The sequence below is a fragment of the Zootermopsis nevadensis genome, unplaced genomic scaffold, assembly GCF_977971745.1.
Source record: "Zootermopsis nevadensis isolate Lab colony 2312 unplaced genomic scaffold, Znev_1.0 Znev_ptg000008l, whole genome shotgun sequence".
Taxonomy (NCBI): Eukaryota; Metazoa; Arthropoda; class Insecta; order Blattodea; family Termopsidae; genus Zootermopsis; species Zootermopsis nevadensis.
Genome location: NW_028259140.1, coordinates 7429412 through 7449644, shown reverse-complemented (window position 1 = coordinate 7449644; position 20233 = coordinate 7429412). Strand labels below are relative to the sequence as shown.

General features: G+C 38.9%; 1 protein-coding gene across 1 annotated transcript in view; it reads left to right on the top strand.

Annotated features, from left to right (window-relative positions):
- Positions 1–20233, top strand: part of LOC110829801 (uncharacterized) — a 66568-nt gene that overhangs the window by 38022 nt on the left and 8313 nt on the right. The window contains exons 3-25 of the mRNA XM_022063896.2: positions 144–188; positions 1996–2217; positions 2475–2537; positions 3055–3309; positions 4688–4849; positions 4993–5122; positions 5200–5349; positions 5611–5787; positions 6008–6172; positions 9714–9875; positions 10207–10391; positions 11298–11431; positions 11684–11799; positions 13332–13525; positions 13863–14069; positions 15073–15178; positions 16406–16585; positions 16813–16928; positions 17219–17309; positions 17679–17836; positions 18318–18516; positions 19147–19346; positions 20014–20113. Coding sequence (XP_021919588.1) covers positions 144–188; positions 1996–2217; positions 2475–2537; positions 3055–3309; positions 4688–4849; positions 4993–5122; positions 5200–5349; positions 5611–5787; positions 6008–6172; positions 9714–9875; positions 10207–10391; positions 11298–11431; positions 11684–11799; positions 13332–13525; positions 13863–14069; positions 15073–15178; positions 16406–16585; positions 16813–16928; positions 17219–17309; positions 17679–17836; positions 18318–18516; positions 19147–19346; positions 20014–20113 — 3517 coding nt within the window. The remainder of the gene's footprint in view (positions 1–143; positions 189–1995; positions 2218–2474; positions 2538–3054; positions 3310–4687; positions 4850–4992; positions 5123–5199; positions 5350–5610; positions 5788–6007; positions 6173–9713; positions 9876–10206; positions 10392–11297; positions 11432–11683; positions 11800–13331; positions 13526–13862; positions 14070–15072; positions 15179–16405; positions 16586–16812; positions 16929–17218; positions 17310–17678; positions 17837–18317; positions 18517–19146; positions 19347–20013; positions 20114–20233) is intronic.

Genomic DNA, 20233 nt, shown 5'->3' with positions numbered 1-20233 from the left:
CAAATTCGTGAGGTGGGACGATGATTACGTTATTACCCATAATAATCTGCGCATGCGTGATGATGTCATATGGCCCCTGATATTACGTTCACTGAAAATTTCTTGATTAATATTCATTTTTAACTCTGTTTTTCTCTTTACAGGGAGATGGTGGCGTTCCAGGATTCAGGGGTGCTCCAGGAATACCGGTAAATCTATTTGTCTCATATGTGAAAACGTTGCATGGGTTGAGGGGCAGGAAACTTCTTGTACGGAGATTTCTTCTATTTGATGATATCCTTACAAAATTGAAAGAAAACATGAAATGCAAATACTTAAAGAGGCCGGCGCTGCCGCCCTAGACAGAAAGAACGCGCATTAATTAAGCTGTAAGTTCTGAGTTTTATATTCCATAGCTTTTCCAAGTTTCTAGAAAGACGTACTTCGAGTCTTATACAGTTTATCTGGGGGACTGGGCCTCAGACGAAGCCTGCCCTTGGGCCTTTGCCTGTGTTAAATATTATTCCCTTCAAAAGGAGGGCCAAAGCACCGGGAAGCCGCCTCCTTGGCTAGACGACAGCCCTGGACAAACTTAGATTTTTTCTTTCAGAAGGTGACGTAAAATAAAATGTCTTTTTAACTGAAATGGAAAGATTTTGTACCTGGTAAGTTCAACGTTTGCATTATTTTGGTCCACATAAGAATCACTTCATATCATTGATAATTCTTTCCCTCTGTTAGAGCATCACGAAGCTTCAGCTAGGCTATCTCGTGAAGATGAATAACGACAAAACTTGCTACATTTTGTAGTCACTGTCATGAAGAAATTACCAACAGTCACGCAGAATACAAGACAAAGGAAGGCTGATAGCATGCATGGGTGTATATGCTCTGAAATTATGGGGAGCTGCATTCTGTTTCGTTCAGAATACTTTGTCTGTTAGTCAGGGCAGGTTAATGCCGCGGTCCGTTCGTTTTTGAGTGAAAATAAAGAATTATTCCAGTGGAAAAATTAAAAGAGCGTGATGGTGCCTTTTTTTAACTTATATTTTTGAAGATGGATGTCTTCTGGGTTGTTGCGCCGTGTTGTCTGATAAAGTTTACCGATGTTTCATCATCAGGGCGATCATCACACAGACAACGGATGCAGCAAGCACCTCTGAAACGTCGACAAACATCTACCAGACTGCACGGCGCAACAACCCAGAAGACAGCCATCTTTATCGAATTCATTTGACAGTGTAGGGGTAGGCGTCTGACAACACCAAAGCATACGAGGAAGTGTGTGGAAATAAACCAAGAGGTTATCAAACTGGTTCCATGTAAAACGAGCAGTGTTTAACTGCAGAAATAAAGCGAAAGGAATAAATATGTGTACAACACAATTACTGACCCACTTTTATATCAAGAGGATAAACGCGAAAGTTACGGCGATGAAAGTTCCACCACATCACTCCAGTATCGGAAAAATCATCGTGTACAAAGTTAACTCGAGTAGAATTTTGATACGGGTAATTAATTTCATCCAGAGAACACTACACTGTCAATAATACGTAAACTATATCATAGTGCACGCAGAATTTGTGATGAAATTTCTTATTCTTTTCGCTACATCCCGCTTCGATATTTATCCAATCATAAATTTTCTGCAGTCTTTACAGAGAGGAGAAACAAGTGAGCTGGACGTGTAGCTTGGATTGATGTGTTAGGAATGCGTATAGAATTTTAGTGTAGGCGACTTCACGGAAGATCGTGGAGAAAATAAGAGGATAACATAAAGATTGGTCTTAAGGGAGATTCTAAAGATCGGAGATTGATGTAGCTGGCTTATGATCGTGTCCAATTGCGGGCTTTGTTATCATGTCGAGAAGATGAGGTCGACATTGAGGTAGCAGAGACGCCAATTACTTGCGCTCCTAACAGGAAAGAATGAGGCAGGCAATCTTGTTTATTATTTTCCATATTTTAAAACTCGAGAGAGGATGATTTCAGCGTACGTCACACACTTCTTAACAGGGAGCGGTTGGGGATGAAGGTCCCACAGGACCGCATGGACTTGATGGCTGCAACGGCACAGACGGTAAGCCGGGACAACACGGTCAACCTGGAATACCTGGCGGAAGGGGACTTCCGGGAGGATATGGTCCCCCTGGTATACCAGGAGATCCAGGGGAGGGAGGTGTCAATACCAAGGGGGTGAAAGGAGACCGGGGAATCCCAGGAAGACCCGGGATAGAGGCAAGTTGCAGTAAATGGATATAAATTTGTTTCTTGTTGGCGTTGCTAACCTTGAAATGGGTCTTCAACAAACAGGGTGTAAAGCTTTGATATGAATTTAACTGGCTCCTGACAAAGCAGACTTCACAATCAGAATTTGTCAGATCGTGTCGAATGGTGGGCGTTTATGATACCGGAATAGACATTTCTGATTCTGTTGTCAGAGAGATATTAATCAGCAAATAATTTGCTTTTTTTTTTGCTCGTACATTTTCCAGGGACTTCCTGGCTACAAGGGTGAACCAGGGCGACCAGGTTACTCAGGTCCACCTGGATTTCAAGTGAGTTACCTGACAAGACTTTTCTTTTAATTGGTAAATTTTAATTGTCTAAAGTTCCAGAATTTTAGTTCCAATCACAATGACAGCGCGGTACAAGGCGCGGGTCTTAGCCGCTCCAACACAGGGATCTCGGGTTCAAATCCAACTTGAGGCATGATGCGTGTTCTTGTCGTTTTGTGTTGTGCTGCCTTGCTACGGGCCGAACCGCCGCCCAAGGAGTGTTACCAAATGTCGGAAAACATTTTTAGAGAGGCCAAGCCTATGCAGCAGTGTTAATTTTATTTGAATCAGTACATTTCAGATACTAAAATACTCGTACATCGTATTTCCGTCTGGAACTGGAATAAAATTTGCAACAGCCTGGCCTACTTTCTGAGCTAGATCTGAGAATATCAGCAGAGAACCAAATCTTTTGGATACGCATCTAAGCGATCAGAACGACAGTCCTCGTGTTTCTGAAGTTATGCCTTAAACAGCAACGATAAAACGTTGGCGCATTGCGTCTACTCATGCGCAGGGTCTCCATGGAGCATCGGGACTAGAGGGTCCCCGCGGAGATTCAGGAGAGATAAAGCAAGGATTACCCGGAATGCCAGGAGAACAAGGAGACTTGGGGGACCCCGGACCACCGGGTAAACTCGTTCATGACGGAGAAGAAGATGTGGAGCATCCTCCCATATATTTATGGAAGGGACCAAAGGGCGTAAAAGGGGCCTCAGGAGATTTTGGATCACGAGGACTGAAGGGAGAAATCGGACCAAAAGGACCACAAGTAAGACAAATTCAAACGCTGTTAAACGTTAAGAGCGTGTTAATATTTTTTCTTTTTTGCAGGTAATTGTAAGTTATTTTGTGCTTAGTAAGAAGTAAAGAGGGGTTATATTTGACTTGAGCCCTTCACATTGAGCATCAAATACTTGTATTACACTCAGATCCTGTTTACTTTAACAGATTAGAAGTTTGTGTCAGGCTTTAAAAGTGTTTGTAAATGCAAAATTAATACGCTTTCTTTGTGTTTTCGGATACGTAAATCAAGATTTTCATACCAATGCATATAAACCAGTAACAGGATACGCTTAATGGACATTACGTCATCTGTATTTGTGCCGTTTGTCGGATGTTTCTAGACGGATTATTAATGACGTATTCTTACGGATATAATTTATACTGAACGGTGTTTAGTGTGATAATTGGATTTATAACCAGCCTTAATATAGAAACCCACAATTCAACCATAATGTAAGTCACAACAAAGAGATTATCACTGGGAGAAAGTCGTAAGATATGCCTTTAATAAGATGCATACGAACGTCTGAGGAACAACATTAGGACACATCACTGGCAACGTTCAATAGCAAGCGTTCCTAAATACGCATATATAAACTAACAATGCACTAATATCAAAACCTTCCAATAGATACGATCCTGAGACAGTTCCATCCACCTCTCAAACTCATAACCTGCCTCTGGAAGTTCATCTCAACTTTATCCTCGGTATTTTAAGAGGACGTTTCCCAAGAGGTCCCCGGCACCTACAGGAATGCGAGATGCATTGTTCGTTTCCCTATCTCAGTCACATGTCCAGTCCATCAGCCTTCTGGATTTCACAATCATACACAGTGTCCCACATAACACGAAACCAACCTACTAGCATGCAACGGCCATGTTCTGCGTTGACTTCCGTCATTTCCCGATAGTTCGCTCGCTGCAGCTGCGGCATGCTGTCGTGGCGGGTTCCACGTTAAGTGAGACACGCTGTACGTTCCTTCAAAGCAAAAAAACCACAGGGAAAAACCAAAGAAATCTGAAAAATCTCATCCCAGAGCGACTCTGCCCACCAAAAATCCCATATGGTCTGATCTGGTAGCGAACATCGGCTGTAAAAAGTCGGAAACTAACCGCTTACGCTATGGCACGGTCCCGGGGTTATAAAAAAAAATCATTCTAAAATACGAACAGAATCAACGGAATGTTTAAAGTTCTTCACGTTGGGCTCGAATGTGGATCTCCTGTTAAACAGAAAAAAAACTGCAGGTTCAATTCCCGGATGATGGCGCAAATAACTGTGGCAGCTGAAGCGCCTTTATGACAATAAGATTCAAGAAAAATTACTATTGCAGAGGTTTTAGTTAATCATGTTTCCTTGTCAGGGTCAGTCTGGTTTTATTGGAGCCAAAGGAGTGAAGGGGGGACAAGGCCCAGATGGACAGAGAGGAAAACAGGGCAAGGACGGGCCTCCAGGACCAAGTGGACCCAAAGGGGCAAAAGGAGCCCCAGGTTATGCCGGAAAGACAGGGGAAGATGGACCAAAGGTAAGAAAAGTACCGGGTCTTATTATATTTTAGGCACAAGGTGTCATGGCAATATATTCTTTTAGATCTCATGAATAAATACAGACAAACAGCAAATTGAAACACTCCATGATATTCATTACTATGTTATTGCCTGTTATTAGGGGCCACTAGGGACACCGGGTGCAATCGGACCACCCGGAGTACAAGGAGTTGAAGGAGAACCTGGGATTTATAACCCTAATTTGGATGAAGAAGGAGGTCCTGGTGTTATTGGACATCAAGGGCCTATAGGTTTGTATCCTAGCAGTGACAACACAATTATTTTAATGAATGAGTGGATGTTTATCACAGTGCCTTCCTTCTACCAGGTCCTCCTGGAGATCGAGGACTTCCTGGAATACCCGGTCAACCTGGGAACACAGGGTTCATCGGTCCTCCGGGCGAACCGGGGAGTGCCGGATTGCCTGGATCCCGAGGACCAAAAGGAATCAGCATTAAAGGGGAAAGAGGGAATGATGGTAAGAAACATTCCAATAACATAACAGGCAACTTTCCTTTTAGACACGTTCACATCCCTGAGACTCACATTTTGTATTAATTCTCATTTGCATTGTATTACATGTTCCACTCATCTAATTTTCCTTGATGTCATCACTCTAATAATATATAGTGAAGGGCACAAATTATGAAGCTACGTAATTTTCTCCATCTTCCTGTTACTTAGTTCATTACGAATGATTTTAAATAATTTCTTAATACTAAATAAATTGTTATTACAGGTTTGCCAGGTCCCCAAGGTCCTCAGGGAAGTCCAGGTGTACCTGGTCAGTTAGGTGCTTTAGGAGAAAAGGGTTTTCCTGGGCTCACAATAACAGGGTCACCAGGTGAAGATGGAATACCAGGACGTGATGGTTTTGATGGGCCAAAAGGAGATCGTGGTGAAAATGGTTTACACGGTAAGGGGTTTTCCAATGATCTTCCTACCCACAGACCCACTATTAATCCACTGATAATCAGTGACAAATTGGCTTTTCCATTATAGAATTGGTTGTAATCACCTAGGAAGTAGGCAGAGAGCACCGTTAAATATAATTTTCTGAGGTTGAAAATATAAATTACAAGCTTCAGTTCAGCATAAAACTTCTATTCAACTGTTTCTGAATCTCATTCTTTCAGGGCCAAAGGGGTTTCCAGGTATAGGTGTCCCTATTCGGGGGCCTTCTGGTGAGTCAGGACTTCCGGGATCACCAGGAACTCCTGGACTCCCTGGTCTTGAGGGGCTGCACGGAAGTAAAGGTGTACGTGGTCCCAGGGGAGATGATTGTGGAGTGTGTTTGCCAGGTAAGTTTTTCTCTGAAATGTGATCTGAAAATTATGTTCTGTACAAATCTTAATGCAATAATCAGTAAATGTACAGCTTGGGATGACAAAGTTGTAAGGAACTGCTGAGAAAACTCATAATGAAAGATGTTTGTGTGCTTTTATTTTTAGGGGGATGAACAAAAATTGTATAAGTGATGCTAGTGTATTCATTTTACAAAAGTTATTTATGAAGGTTACTGAAGTCATGTTTGAGCTTCTCTGTGCCTGTATGGAACTTCCTGGTGGGTTCATGGAAAGCTTCTCTTGCACTTGCAACCGAAGGAACATACTAAGTACTGATTCCCTCCGACCACCAAACTGGATGATGGCACATCCAGGCTCAGATAACCTGTAGTTGAGATTTAGGCCTATAGTTTTCCTTCATTCTTTTCCTTCTGAAGGGTGATTCAGGTAGTCTGAAAGTTGAACTCCTAGATAGCATTTAAAGAAGTACTTTTAAATTCTGATTTCCATATCGGTATTTTAATTTTCCGAAGTGGGGCAGGGTTTGGATCTGGTATAAATTAAGCAGTGGACAGGCAGCGATCCTCGGGCCTTCGGTTCAAATCACTAATCTAGAAGAAAGAATGAAAATGATGGCTAACTTGACATCTAACAAAGAAAGTAGCGTTTCTAGGCAGTGCAATAACCCCCTTGTCTCTCAAGATTTTTTTACTGGCCTGAGGTCAGTAGGTGAAGGAATATTTGTATCTCATTTGCAGAAAACTTGTTTCATTGCAGACCGAAGTGAAAGTAAATCGAGGCTGGTGCATATCGCGACAATGTAGTAGACTAAGCATCAGAGAATCCAAGATGGCTTCCGATCCTATCGACACAAAACGGAACAGCGTTCTATAATTATCACTAAAACTCCTGTAAGGACCGCGAATTACAGCCAATACGAAACGGGAATGCCGCACTCCGTTGCTACATTAGGCAGAATGTTTGTGTTAAAGCCCCGTCCACACCTCCATTACATACCCGCAAAAATGTCTTCCTGTCCACAGTCGGTAAAAATCAAAGGAAATATATAAACAAATGTTTAAAACATTGTTAAGCCGCGTCCACTTGTAAATAACATTCCTGATTTTTTTTAACATAAACGTACAGACCGAAATCGAAAGTTTGTTTATTTCAAAATTTCATTTTCGGTCTGGACATTCGTATGTCATTGATAACAAAAAATTGCAGTAACATTGTTTTCAACAGTGTTATTTAGATGTGCACGAGGCATGAGAGGTTAACAAACAGGGTTTTTATATGCGGACTGGATTAAGGTAGCTAAGAACAGAGTCCAGGGGCGGGCTCTTGTGAAAACGGTAATGAAACTATTGGTTTCATAAATGATGGGATATTTCTTTAAGAACTGATGTCCAACTTTTCAAGTAGGGCATTATTCTAGCCCGCCAGTTTATAACTAGCAAGGCGTCAGGTTGTGGATTGGATTCAGGTGACTCAGAGTAGAGTTCAGTGTCAAGCCCTTCTGAAGACAGTAACGAACCTTTCGGGTTCCACAAAATACGGGCACAACTTAACCAATTGAGCCTCTGTCAGCTTCTCAGGAAGGAGTTTGTTACGGAGTATTTAAGAAATGACATTTGAGGCTGGATGTGTATGAAAGGTGTCGTGTGTATCTTCAGGCACTATCCTCGTATTGTCTTGGAATGACAAGACGAAAATTACGAACAATCTGCAGGAATTATACGAGAGGAGGAAACACAGCAAGTGAATAGGGATTAAGTTTTTGGATAGTTTTAATAAAACAACGGCAAGTAAACATCGACATGGAGCTTTGCAAATTATGAAACTCATCCCAGAAAACTAAGTACCTGGGAAATGAAATATTTGAAGTTTTGAGGTTGATAAATTTAAATATCAATGAAAGTGGTTAAGAGTCGTCGCCTTTTTGCTCCTTATCACGCGAGCCCTGACTCAGAGGACATCCTGTGTCGCCGGAAGTTGATTGCATCCTCGTATCTTCACAGGGCGGTTGCGTCTGATAACTTGTTGAATGGGATGTTACTAATTATCCAAACACTGGACATGTGTGGTGGTTCATTCATAGGGTCACGCGTTCTTTACGTTGTACTAAAAATACATTATACAATTTATAGATGGCAACTTTTCCAGATAGGCCGGAGTTCTAACAAACTCCATGGAGCAGAATCATTCTGAAGAAGCTAATAATAGGCTGAGATATTCAAGGAACTCCCCTACTTTTGTGGAATGACCGGTGCCATTTTAACGCATAAATATGTATCTACAATTTATTATATGAACAGGCACCAGACTGAAACTAAAGTAATTATTTCTGAGGATAAATTAATTTACCTGATAAATATCATGTTGGTAATTAGTTAAGTAAAGGATAATATTGTATGATCTGAATGAAGCTTTCACGATGACTTATCATAATGAATTCTTCTAGTGCTACCAGCCGTGTTTTAGAAAACATTGGACCAAGTTTATTTTGTTTGTCTTTTTTAAGGAATCAGGCAATGTTGATGTCACTTACAGATTGCCATGCGTTCTTTGCATAAAGTGGACGTATAAATTGGGGGACGTGTCTGTCCGCATGTTACATCTCCGAAATAACTGAACTGAACTGACTTATAAGAAACCTGATACTGGACGCTAACATAAAAAGTTGTTACGCGAATTTCATTGTGGTTCGAATCGCTCCCCAACTTGAAATTATGATTTTTTTTCTCAAAGTGCTATTAATATGTCGTTAAGACCTACAATATTTTGTATTTCTCATTCCCTTTCATTTTACTACAGATTATGAAGCTGGTCATTATGGAATTTACTCCAGCCTGATGTTACTTCATCTTTCTTATATGCAAATAATCTCCTCAACATTTCATTCTCAAACAGTCAATCTCGTTTCACAACCATATAAAATAACGAAGTGATGGGGCACCCCACATTTCAGTCTACCTGAATAAGAACTTCCGTGAAAAACATGGTGAATGAACACAAAGTAAACAGAGGAGAGGAATTACATCACTGAATTTTCAGTGCCGCAAGAATCTTATATTTTAAATATCTGTAGATCTGTAACTGTTGATAATTGGACATACGTAAATGTGACATTTATGACTCTCACTAAAAAAGCGTTGTTAAATAAACTATAAATACCTAGATAAGATATGGGAGCAGAAAAGATGCTGAAGCAAGAATCTCTGCCATATTTTATGAAGCATCAAAATACACAGAGTGTTCCATTCTACCTCCAAATATGCGCCCCTAAGAGCATTCTGGGGGAATATCTACCATACCATCACAACAGACCAGCTGGTTCATCCGTAGTAAACGACACTCGCAGATGAAAATTAATAATAGTTAGTTTCCATTCAAAAACATAATTTTTGCGTAAATAAAACAAAATAAATATACTTCTGACTGGAAGGACAAAATTCTTATAAATTAAAATCTACATGCAAAAATATATGAGGTTTTACCTCAGGCAGTTTCTGATTTCGGTCTTCTCACTATAACATAAATTTTTATGTTGCAGGTGTTCCAGGACCAAAAGGAGAACCTGGTGATGCTGCAAGGAATGGAGTTCCAGGCATCCCAGGATTCCCTGGACTCCAAGGTCAACGCGGAACCAAAGGGCAGAAGGGTAAACATGGTCCAGCTGGTAGGCAAGGTTTGGATGGCGTGAATGGAATTGTAGGTAAGAAGCAGCATTAAAGAATAAACATCAAAACAGAGATAATATGCAGGAAATAATATATCAGTTTCACAACTGAACGTAGTAGTTGAGTGGTTAGCTCTCCTGCTTCATATTCAGGAGGTCCCAGGTTTAAATCTTGGCCCAGAGACCAGCTATTCCGATTGAGGTGTTCATGGTTTTCCTCAGCCACCCAGAAACTTATGGGATAGAGGAAGACTGACAGTCCTATAATGTGATTAAAGTAATCCTAATCTGATTGATTCATTTAGTCACCTATTTGTGTTGACATATTTTTAATATTCTATTAAGATAATAATATTTTTCTACACAGGAATGGTGGGTGTACCAGGTCCAAAGGGACAGCCAGGTAAATTAATATATATTCTACCTTCGACACTGTCAGAAAAAGGAATAAAAGGTGACTGGGGTTTCCCTGGTATTCAAGGACCACCTGGTCACCCAGGACCTCCAGGACTTCCCGGTCAAGAAGGACTACTGGGTTGGAAAGGAGAGAAGGTACACAAAATATACCATTATGAAAGAGAATGGTAATCAGTTTCAGAGTTGCTTTACATTGCAAAATTTTTTATGGTTAACTGTCAATTTACACATTAAAAAGTTTCAATGAAAAAGCTCCAAAAAATGTCAAATTCACCAAAAGTTGTTCATTGCATTTCATAACTGTTCGATAAGCTTTGTAATACTGACATTAAAAAAAGTATTTTAAAATAATCTTTTTACTAAGTTTCAAAATTTGGGTGGAAATTGCTTTTGAGGAAACACTTCAAGTAGAATTTTAATGAAAGCTGTTTGGAAACAAAGTTATTGGGAAAATATTTGGAGCTCAGAGGACTTTAATAAGTACAGAATGGAAGACATTACGTAAAAAGAAATTTCACAATTTACACATGCGAACTACTTATTATCAAAAGGGAAGAAAAATCTTTGAGAATATGGTCGGCTGGAAATGTAGCTAAGATGGAGGAGATAAAAAACATACATGAAACTGAGAAGAGAAACCTCTTGGAAATTAACTGCTTGGAGGAATGAGAAAGAGACAGTATTAAGGATATGGATCTTAAGGAAATGGGTTGTAATGACGTAAACTAGAAAATGAGAATGACAGAGCTGAAGAAAGCATTACAAATGGCATCTGTAATATCTCAACTGGCGATGAAAACTACCCTCTGTCAATTACGTTCATCTAGGAGGATGAAGCAGTGGAAAGATGAGTGAATCTCGAGTCCACGAACAAGCTTAAAATGTTGACGCTCAATAATAACTCCATTACCAAATCAGTATTTACATGTGGCTAAAATTAACATTATTCTGTTAGTCATTAAATTAACTTGCTGATAATCTGATCACGCAGAAGGAGATAAACTGATATGGATTCTACAACTTCTTTCTCTGCATCTATAGGGTCAACATGGTCCCGAGGGAATTTCTGGCAGAAATGGAAGACCAGGTGTAGATGGCTATACTGGACAGAAAGGTGAAGATGCTCTGATTCCAAAGGAGTTCCTTAGAGGAGACCGAGGACTGGATGGTCACCTGTAAGCTTAAGAATGGGTGTAAAAGCCAATACAATAATCTCTTCCCTAAAGTGCAACGTCTTTCACTTTCTAATAATTAACTTCTATCTTTGTTTGCAAACACTAAACATGTGTTCTGCCATTGAATGGCTGATGTTACTTCATATTTTAATCTACATATTTTTTTAAACTTCATGTAAGTTGTTGAAAAGTTCGGATAAATAAATGGTCAGCTGTGACAGCCAAAGTAACAATTTCTGTGATGGATTACAGAGGTGAAGCAGGAGAGCATGGTGACCAAGGAGGTCAGGGAGAACCTGGAGATACAGGTCACTTCATTTTGGATATCAAGGGAGTGAAAGGTATCAAAGGACCTGTAGGAGATCAAGGTCAGTTTTACAGATTAACAATTCTTATGTCTTTAAAATTAAAAAAGTTTCCTGACAGTACAAATTAGGTTCTTGATAGATCCATGCATGCATTTGTGAATGTCAGTTTAATTTGCAAGATTTGTTGAAAATTACTACTACGTTACTACTATTTTAGGAAATATACTAAACGCTTTATAGATATTACAATAATTACGTTCTCAGTATAACTACTGCTTTCGGGGTACAGTAAATAACTGCAACGCTTACCAGTACATTGAAACACATTCAGCACGCAATGTGGCCAAACCCCAAAGTTGGCTATTATGAGTATAATTGTTCATGGTTTTATCAGTCCCTCCTTCTTGTTAATAAGATACTTGAAAAGGTGGAAGAGTTTATGTGAGTGAAACAGTAACAAGTCTAAAGAGTATTCTTAATGAAAGTGAGATAATATTAAATTTAGGAATGCATGCAAATGTTCAGTTAGGAATATATTATTTTCCCATCTTCATCTAGTGATTAAAGGTACAAGAGTGCAAATGTATACTCCAATTTGTGTTATACATATTTTTAAAAATGTCTCTTGTAATTTTATGTGTCTCACTGGCCTTGATGTTCACTTATTACTGATGAAAATCTTGAAGCTGGGTAATTCTAATTTACATATTGTTTTGTGTAGACCCCCAATACCAAATGTCATTAAAATCTGACCAGTAGTTTCAGAGATGAAACATGGACAGACAACACCTCCCCATTATGCATTGTATTTTGTGTAAAGAGTGCAGAAAAGGACTAGTTTTACTTTTTACTTTATATGTGTGAGAAGAATGGTCTCTCATCTTGATGGAAAAACCTAGATTGAGGGTGTCAGGAAAAGAAGTGCTGAGGAGAATACAGTAATTTATCCACTTCTGTGGTAGATACTTTCCTAAAAAATACTGTGTAAATGAAGTGCTAGAGCTGGACCCCCATGTGATAAATATAGACAACTGTTAACGTAAAATGTTTATATAATTGTATCTAATGTGATATTAACATTTTAAGACACTGTCTCCGTAACTGTCCGTCTATAACAGACCACTGCTCATCATAACTGCTTGTTACTGGTCATGAAACCACATTAAAGTTAGAACTAAAACAATGTAAATGAAAAAAAAAGGTTCATACACATCTACTTTAACTGAAAACACATAAATGAGGAGCAAATATATGGAGTAATAAATGTATGTGGTCCTAAATGAGAGGGAGTAACAGGAAGATGGAGACAATTAACAAAATTAAAAGTTTCACAGTGTGGTTATTGAATAGGTTATGGAGATGTGAACTTGACTGAATTAATTCAGAACAAGGTTCAATAGTAGGATAAGAAAATGTTGATGAATCTTTAGGTCCCATAAAAGTGGACATTTCTTGACCAGTTGCACAATTGACTTCTCATGGAACTAATTACTTATATAATAAGATAATTCCAGTCATAATATAGTTTAAAATGAATGTCAACAATTTTAGTATTAAATATAGAATACAACACACATAAAATTCCTTTACAGGACGTGATGGTAGCAAAGGAAGCTCTGGTATTACAGGAAACCAAGGTTTATCAGGGCTCCCAGGTCCTAAAGGACAACCTGGCCTAGCCATTACAGGTCCTGTAGGACTTAAAGGGTATTCTGGGATGCCAGGAGATCAGGGACTCAGAGGACCTCCCGGAGTACCTGGCATGGATGGTCTGCCTGGCCCCCCTGTAGGTTGGCACAAATATTCTGCTTCTCTATCCAGATGTGTCACAGAAGCTGACATTGTAATACCAAGATTGATTACATAGATTGTAAAAGAAAATGCATGATGTACAAACATTGATTTGGCTGATGTTCCCCACCAAGGATATTTTACTTTTCCATTTAGAGAAAACAAAATTTTTTCTGCAATCATGAATTGAAAAATATTTTAAAATTATATTTTCATGCCAATTACCTGAATACTGTATATTTTATGGTACCATACATATAGTATTATTTATTACACATTTTATTATGCATTTATATTCTAACATAATTATTATGACTATTATATTGTTTCAGGGGCTAACAAGTCAAAAGGGTAGTCGTGGAGACATAGGACTTAGTATCTTGAATGGTGAAATGGGTAATAAGGGAGCCAGAGGTCAGAAAGGGGAACCAGGTAGTGAGGGTCCTCAAGGATTGCCAGGAAGACATGGGCCTGTTGGAGAACAAGGAAATATAGGACCTAAGGGAGCACCAGGACTTGCAGGATTGAATGGCTTACCTGTAAGTCAAGGAATAAGCAATCTTTTCTATTGTGCCCATTTTTTAACTGTTTCATTTTTATGCTGTGTTTTAAAATGAGAAGTGCATTGTAGGATACTGGTTCTCAGAAAATGTTTTGCAGTCCCCATTAATGTCTTATCACAACTTAATTTAATTCAATTCAGTTTGGTTCCTTTATTATAGTGTCTACCAATAGCAAAGTGCCTATGATAATAATGATAGATTAATTTAAACTTTATCATCTATGTGATGATCCAGCTGATTGTAAGTTGCACTAATATGCCACCAAACTGTTAACCACAGAGCTAAAGCGTGGCCAGGAGCCACATTATATGGGGTTTAAAACCCCTGTTCCCACATGATAAAGGTTAAAGTAGTAACATCTAGGAGGGAGATGTAGGCAGAACATGCAATGCTGTATTCTTGTGAACATGGTATTAAATCTTTGGTTTCATAAAAGGTGGGGAATTTCTTGAGTATCTGAATTACTATCAGCTTCTCAAGAATGACTGTGCACCTGAGAGCTGGTAATGGACATGTTAAGATTCTATCCTAATTAATAGGTGAAATATACATTTTTGCTGAATCATGAACTATGAAATTAATACACAGAAACAAGCTAAAGAAATATAAACTACCACATTTCTCAGGGGGTTGTAGTGCTATATTGTTTCAAAAGAAACTTTGAACATCTCTAACATTGGTGAGATGTGGTAAAGAATATGATGGGAAGACATTTTTAATAATTACAATTCACTCCCCAATTGCTCACCTGCACCCTCTATCCTCTCTATCTACATATCTTCCATACACATTACTTCATTGATTATTTTATTTTTGCTTAAAATATAAATCTTAATGTGAACACGAATCACTCGAAACACACCAGTTAATTCTATCAGTTATAGCATCAAATAATGAATTCTTAGGTCATACAGATTACTGAGAAGATAAATATTCAATACATCTGATTTCTAGTACCAATTTTGATACTGTGTTTCAGGGTCCTAAAGGTCCACCAGGTGATATTTTACCTGGAGCTCCGGGTGTTCCTGGTCTACCTGGCTTGCCTGGTTTGATTGGTGTATTTGGAGGACCAGGCCCTAGAGGTAAACCCACTGATATTACGTATCTTTCTTTCTCTCTCTTTATCCTCTTTTACCCGTAGGTGTTGAGGTTTTCATTTATTCATTTTCTTGATCTATTTGGACAATGGTAGGACTCCTTGGATGAGTAATCAGCCTGACGCAAGGCCTCTACTTATATAAACACTGAAAGACGTGGACAAACATCCATGCCTTGAGTGGGACTCGAACCCACGGTCCCAGCGGCCAGGCACACGAGGTCCATGCCTCAGACCGCGTGGCCACTGCGGCCAGCTATTACATATATATGAAGTTAAATTTTCTTAACTGCTTCAGCATAATATGGGCCATGTTCCTTTATTTATTCAGTAATGTTACGGTACTGTTGTTCAACTTATAAAGTTATGTAGGATGACAGAACTCCAGGGTTTTAATTATGAATATTTATTTACTGCATTAATATAAAATGTTGCATGTGATGAAAACTACTTGGGAAACTCATCTTGTTTAAGTGTCATTCAGGGGAATCCAAAGTGAGCACTGTTGACTGCCCTGCATATGTCATAATGATATTCCACTTTAGTCCTCACCTCAGCCAGCTTATTCAGAGGTACAGCAGTGACAGAAGCTTTAATCCATTGCTGCAAGTTGGCAAGTAGTTTTTATTGTATGCAACATTATGTGTTAATGTAGTAAACATATTTACAACCAAAATCCCCAATTTTTTCCTTGGACATCCTATTTGGCACTGAATGAGAAATAACACATACATAATTCAGTGGATTATTTTTATGCCATACCTATGCTTCTATACAGGTCTGAATGCTTCGTGTTAATGAAAGAACAGATGAGAAGAACTGAGACAAAAGCATTTCCTCAGAGCAGCTTCAAGAACCAGAAAGACTGATCACAAATCTAATGAAGATGTTAGAGAAGAATTAGGAATAACAGACATGAATATGATAATGAAAGTGTTATCAAAAAGAAATGGCTACAACATTTTTAATCCCCTCCATGCAAATGTAATAGAATCTTAAAACAGGCTATGACCGCTTCCCTCCATAACCTCCATTGTTCATAATAATCATATCACATGACAATCACTAAATAAATCAAAAACCCTGTTGTTTGGCTGGTAATTTAGTTACAGTTTAAAATAAACATCTGTTCATGTTACATACTTCTAAGATATATCCTTTCTGCTGTGAAGATTTATTGATTGCTAATTGGATGTGATGTATTTGCTTCTAGGAGAGGATGGGCCTAATGGTCTACCTGGACTGAAGGGCTTGAAGGGAGAGATTGGACAATTGGGCCGTAGGGGAATTGATGGAGAACAAGGACCACACGGATTCGATGGAATAGGTGGACGCATGGGGATTCCTGGATTGCCTGGTCTCCCTGGTGATCAAGGGTCAATTGGTATCCCAGGTAAGTTAAATGTATATAATTCATGCATACTGTGTAATTAACCATTTGATTTATGAGGTTTCTTGCCATATTTTAGACCCAACAGAGTTAATGAACCTTCTGCTCCCATAAAGTGGAGGGAATTTCTTGACTACTAGAGCATCTATTAACTTCTCAAGAAGGTCTCCGCACCACAGAGTGATTTAGTTTGCAAGAGACTGCTACAAACACTTTAATTATTGTTCCAGGCCCTCTTGGTCCTCCAGGAAGATCTGGATTGCCTGGACCTCCTGGCATCAAGGGTGGGAGAGGTGATTTTGGACCACAAGGAAATCCAGGCTTCAGAGGACAGACTGGACTTCAGGTACATACAGATAAAATAATAATTTAACCATTATCATACAGGAATGAGGATTTAAACCCCCATACTATAAGGCTGCTAGCTGGACTTTGAAGATAATTGTGTAACTTATTGCAGGGAATCACTATTTCTGATATCACATAAACAACAAATTAAGTTGTTTCTTCTACTTTTTTCCTTCACCTTGTTTCACTGTATATGCATATGAATCAAAATTTAAAAACTTTGTGCTACAGACTCAACAGATTTATATTCTTATAGTGTCATGATTTAGATGTATTGCATTCCTTCAGGGTCCACATGGTGATCCAGGTCCTCCAGGAATGGAGGGACTCCCAGGAGAATCATCATTCAGTGGTCCCAAAGGAGAATCAGGTGAACCAGGTGAGAAAAAATATTGCCATGCACTAAATTTTTAAAAATAACCTCGGTACTAGATGGGGGTGAGTGGTCAGCATCATGCCCCAGCCATACTTTACCCCCAGGAAAGGACCCCAGTACCCATTGGATAGGAGACTGGGTGGGCCCCAGAGCCGGTCTGGATGCAGAGGCTAGAGGAAAAATCCTCTGTCCCCGTCAGGGATCGAACCCCAGTCGTCCAGCCTGTAGCTTGTCACTATAATGACTGAGCTATTCTGGCTCATAAGCATACTTGAAAGACTTGGGCAAAATGTATCTTAACATTTATTGACTATGTAACAGCTTATACACTCTTTCCAAGTAATTCTTCTGCATAGCTGTGCAATATTTCAGGTTTAAGAGGGGAACCAGGAATTGATGGTTTGCCTGGTTTGGACGGTCTCCAAGGAGAGCCTGGAGAACCTGGTAGGATTATTAATGGCATTCAGGGAGAAGCTGGACAAAAGGGTGAATATGGATTCAACGGAAATCGTGGTCTTCCAGGACTGGACGTGAGTTCTAATCATGATACTTACTCCTCTGCCATGCTATTTAAATTTATTTTTTGTGGTAGTAACAGATCAGATGATGCAATCTTGAGCTGCCATGTAGAATAATATTTTACTACATTAAACTTAAAAACTCTACATTAAAAATAAAATGACCTTTAAATCTTTGCATATTTAATACAAGTAATTACATTTCTTGTAGAAAAACTTTGGTATTTTGGCTTGTGGAGTTGCAACATCAAAATTTTTTGATTTATATGGTGAATGAATGACTGCAGTAAATAATGCTGAAATTGAAATAAATAAAAATTGATTTGTATCAGTTTGGTTTTTTATTTGTATTTAACAAATGTCAGGTATATAACGGAATTTGAGTGTATGTGCAGCTACTTTTACTAAATATCCATATCAGTTGATAGGAAATATTAAAGTACCTCTCGGTCAGTAATGTAAACAGTTGTATTTATAACGATTATGATTTCAGGGTCAAGCTGGTGATATAGGTTTAGAAGGACCAAAAGGAGCAGTTGGTGACAGAGGCTTACCAGGATACAGTGGATTTAAGGGTCAAAATGGAATTCCAGGAATTAAGGGTCTTTCTGGAAACCCAGGTCTGTCTGGTCTACCTGGACCCAAAGGAGGGAGAGGCAGTGAAGGAGAACCTGGAATATTTGGCAGACCAGGTAACTATATTTCCTTGCACTCAGTTGAATTAGCAAAGGAATACAGGATTCCTACATAATTTGTAAATACAGTGTGTAAAGCAGGAGAAGAAAGTAGACAGGCCTATAGCAACATGCCACTTCTGAGAACTAAACATATTTAGTAACATCGTAATTAATGTTACTGAATGATGGAAACAGCACTTTATACTTATTTAATTTTATGCCTTCAGTTACTGTTCTTTGACCTATCTGAGCTTTACCTGCATGAAAAGAAAGGAAATATCCACTTCTGAGATAGGAGTGTCGAAAAGGCAGGATTCTGTTCACCAACACTGACAGATGATGAAGACAATTGCTAATAGAGGGATCCTACAGCTTAAGGTTGGCTCAGATTTTCTTTTATTTATTGAGTTCCTGTTATATAAAGGGAGGGATAGAGAAGGAAAGTGAAGAAGTCCTCAGCAGATTTCGGTTGTCTCAAACCCAAGGCCATTTGAAAGGAAGTGCCTCAAATCTAGATCATAAAGTCCCCATGACAGGAAACATTAATTCCTAATTGAGAGTGTTTTGAATTTTCAGTTTCCAGCAGAAGCATATAAAAGAATTTCACCATTCTTGAGATCATGATACAGTTGTAATGTCATGCAGGACTGCCAGGGGATCCTGGACCAACAGGAGGCCGAGGTGTGCAAGGTTCAGAAGGGCCCAAGGGCCTGATTGGAGAACCTGGGTATACCCAGTATGCACCTGGCTCCAAGGGTGAATCTGGAGTACCAGGCCTGCATGGACTAAAGGGCTACCAAGGCATACGGGGTGAACCTGGTGTACCTGGACTGCCTGGGAAAGTGGTATGTTAAGAACAGTCAAGCAGCCAAGGAGTAACTTAATAAACATACACTTCTTTCATATGTATGTAAAAAATCAATAGATATAAAGATTCCTCAGAATTTAAAACTACAAGTTGGTTGATAAATGAGTTTGAAGTGAAGTTAACTGTACTACCTTGGAGTCCTCTAAATTTAAAACTGCAAATGTAATTGTTCATTAAAGTCTAAACTACCAACACTGTCAACATATTAAATCAAACATAAACTTAAAGAAACTTAATTCTTCAAAGCCCAGTAGTAATTAATTATACCATCTACTTAACAGTCTATAACTCTGCATTTTACCCACAAAGTGCATTTATGTGTTTCATATTATTCTCAGAATAAACAGCAATTATTTCCCTAACCAGTATTAACAAATTTATTTTTTGTAATGGAGAAGTGTTGTGTTTTCTTTGCAGCAGGAACTGAAATTTTAAACAGTACTTAGATGAGCGTTAGCTTCAAAAGGTTAACCTAATTTTTGGTAGACAATCTGAAAATATGCCAGTCAGTTTGCTTAAAGCATCTAAAAATGTTTTGTATATTATTTCATTTGAGGATTCTATTCAATTTCCCATTAATATTTTTAACAGACATGTACACAGTTTCTCATTTCTGGATAAAAATTACAAAACGTATTTGCTAGGGGCCACTTGGTGAAATTGGTACTCCAGGGCTCCAAGGATTTACAGGAATTGGTGGAAGCCCAGGTTACCCAGGAGAACCCGGTCCTGCTGGTCTACCAGGTAAAGCATTTCATTTAGTGTCTCAGCTATGAAGTCTGCAAAATGTAGCTGTAGTTCTGTGCTACATTTGATAGTATTATATTCACAATGGTGGCAGGACTGTCTTTATTTGAATTATGA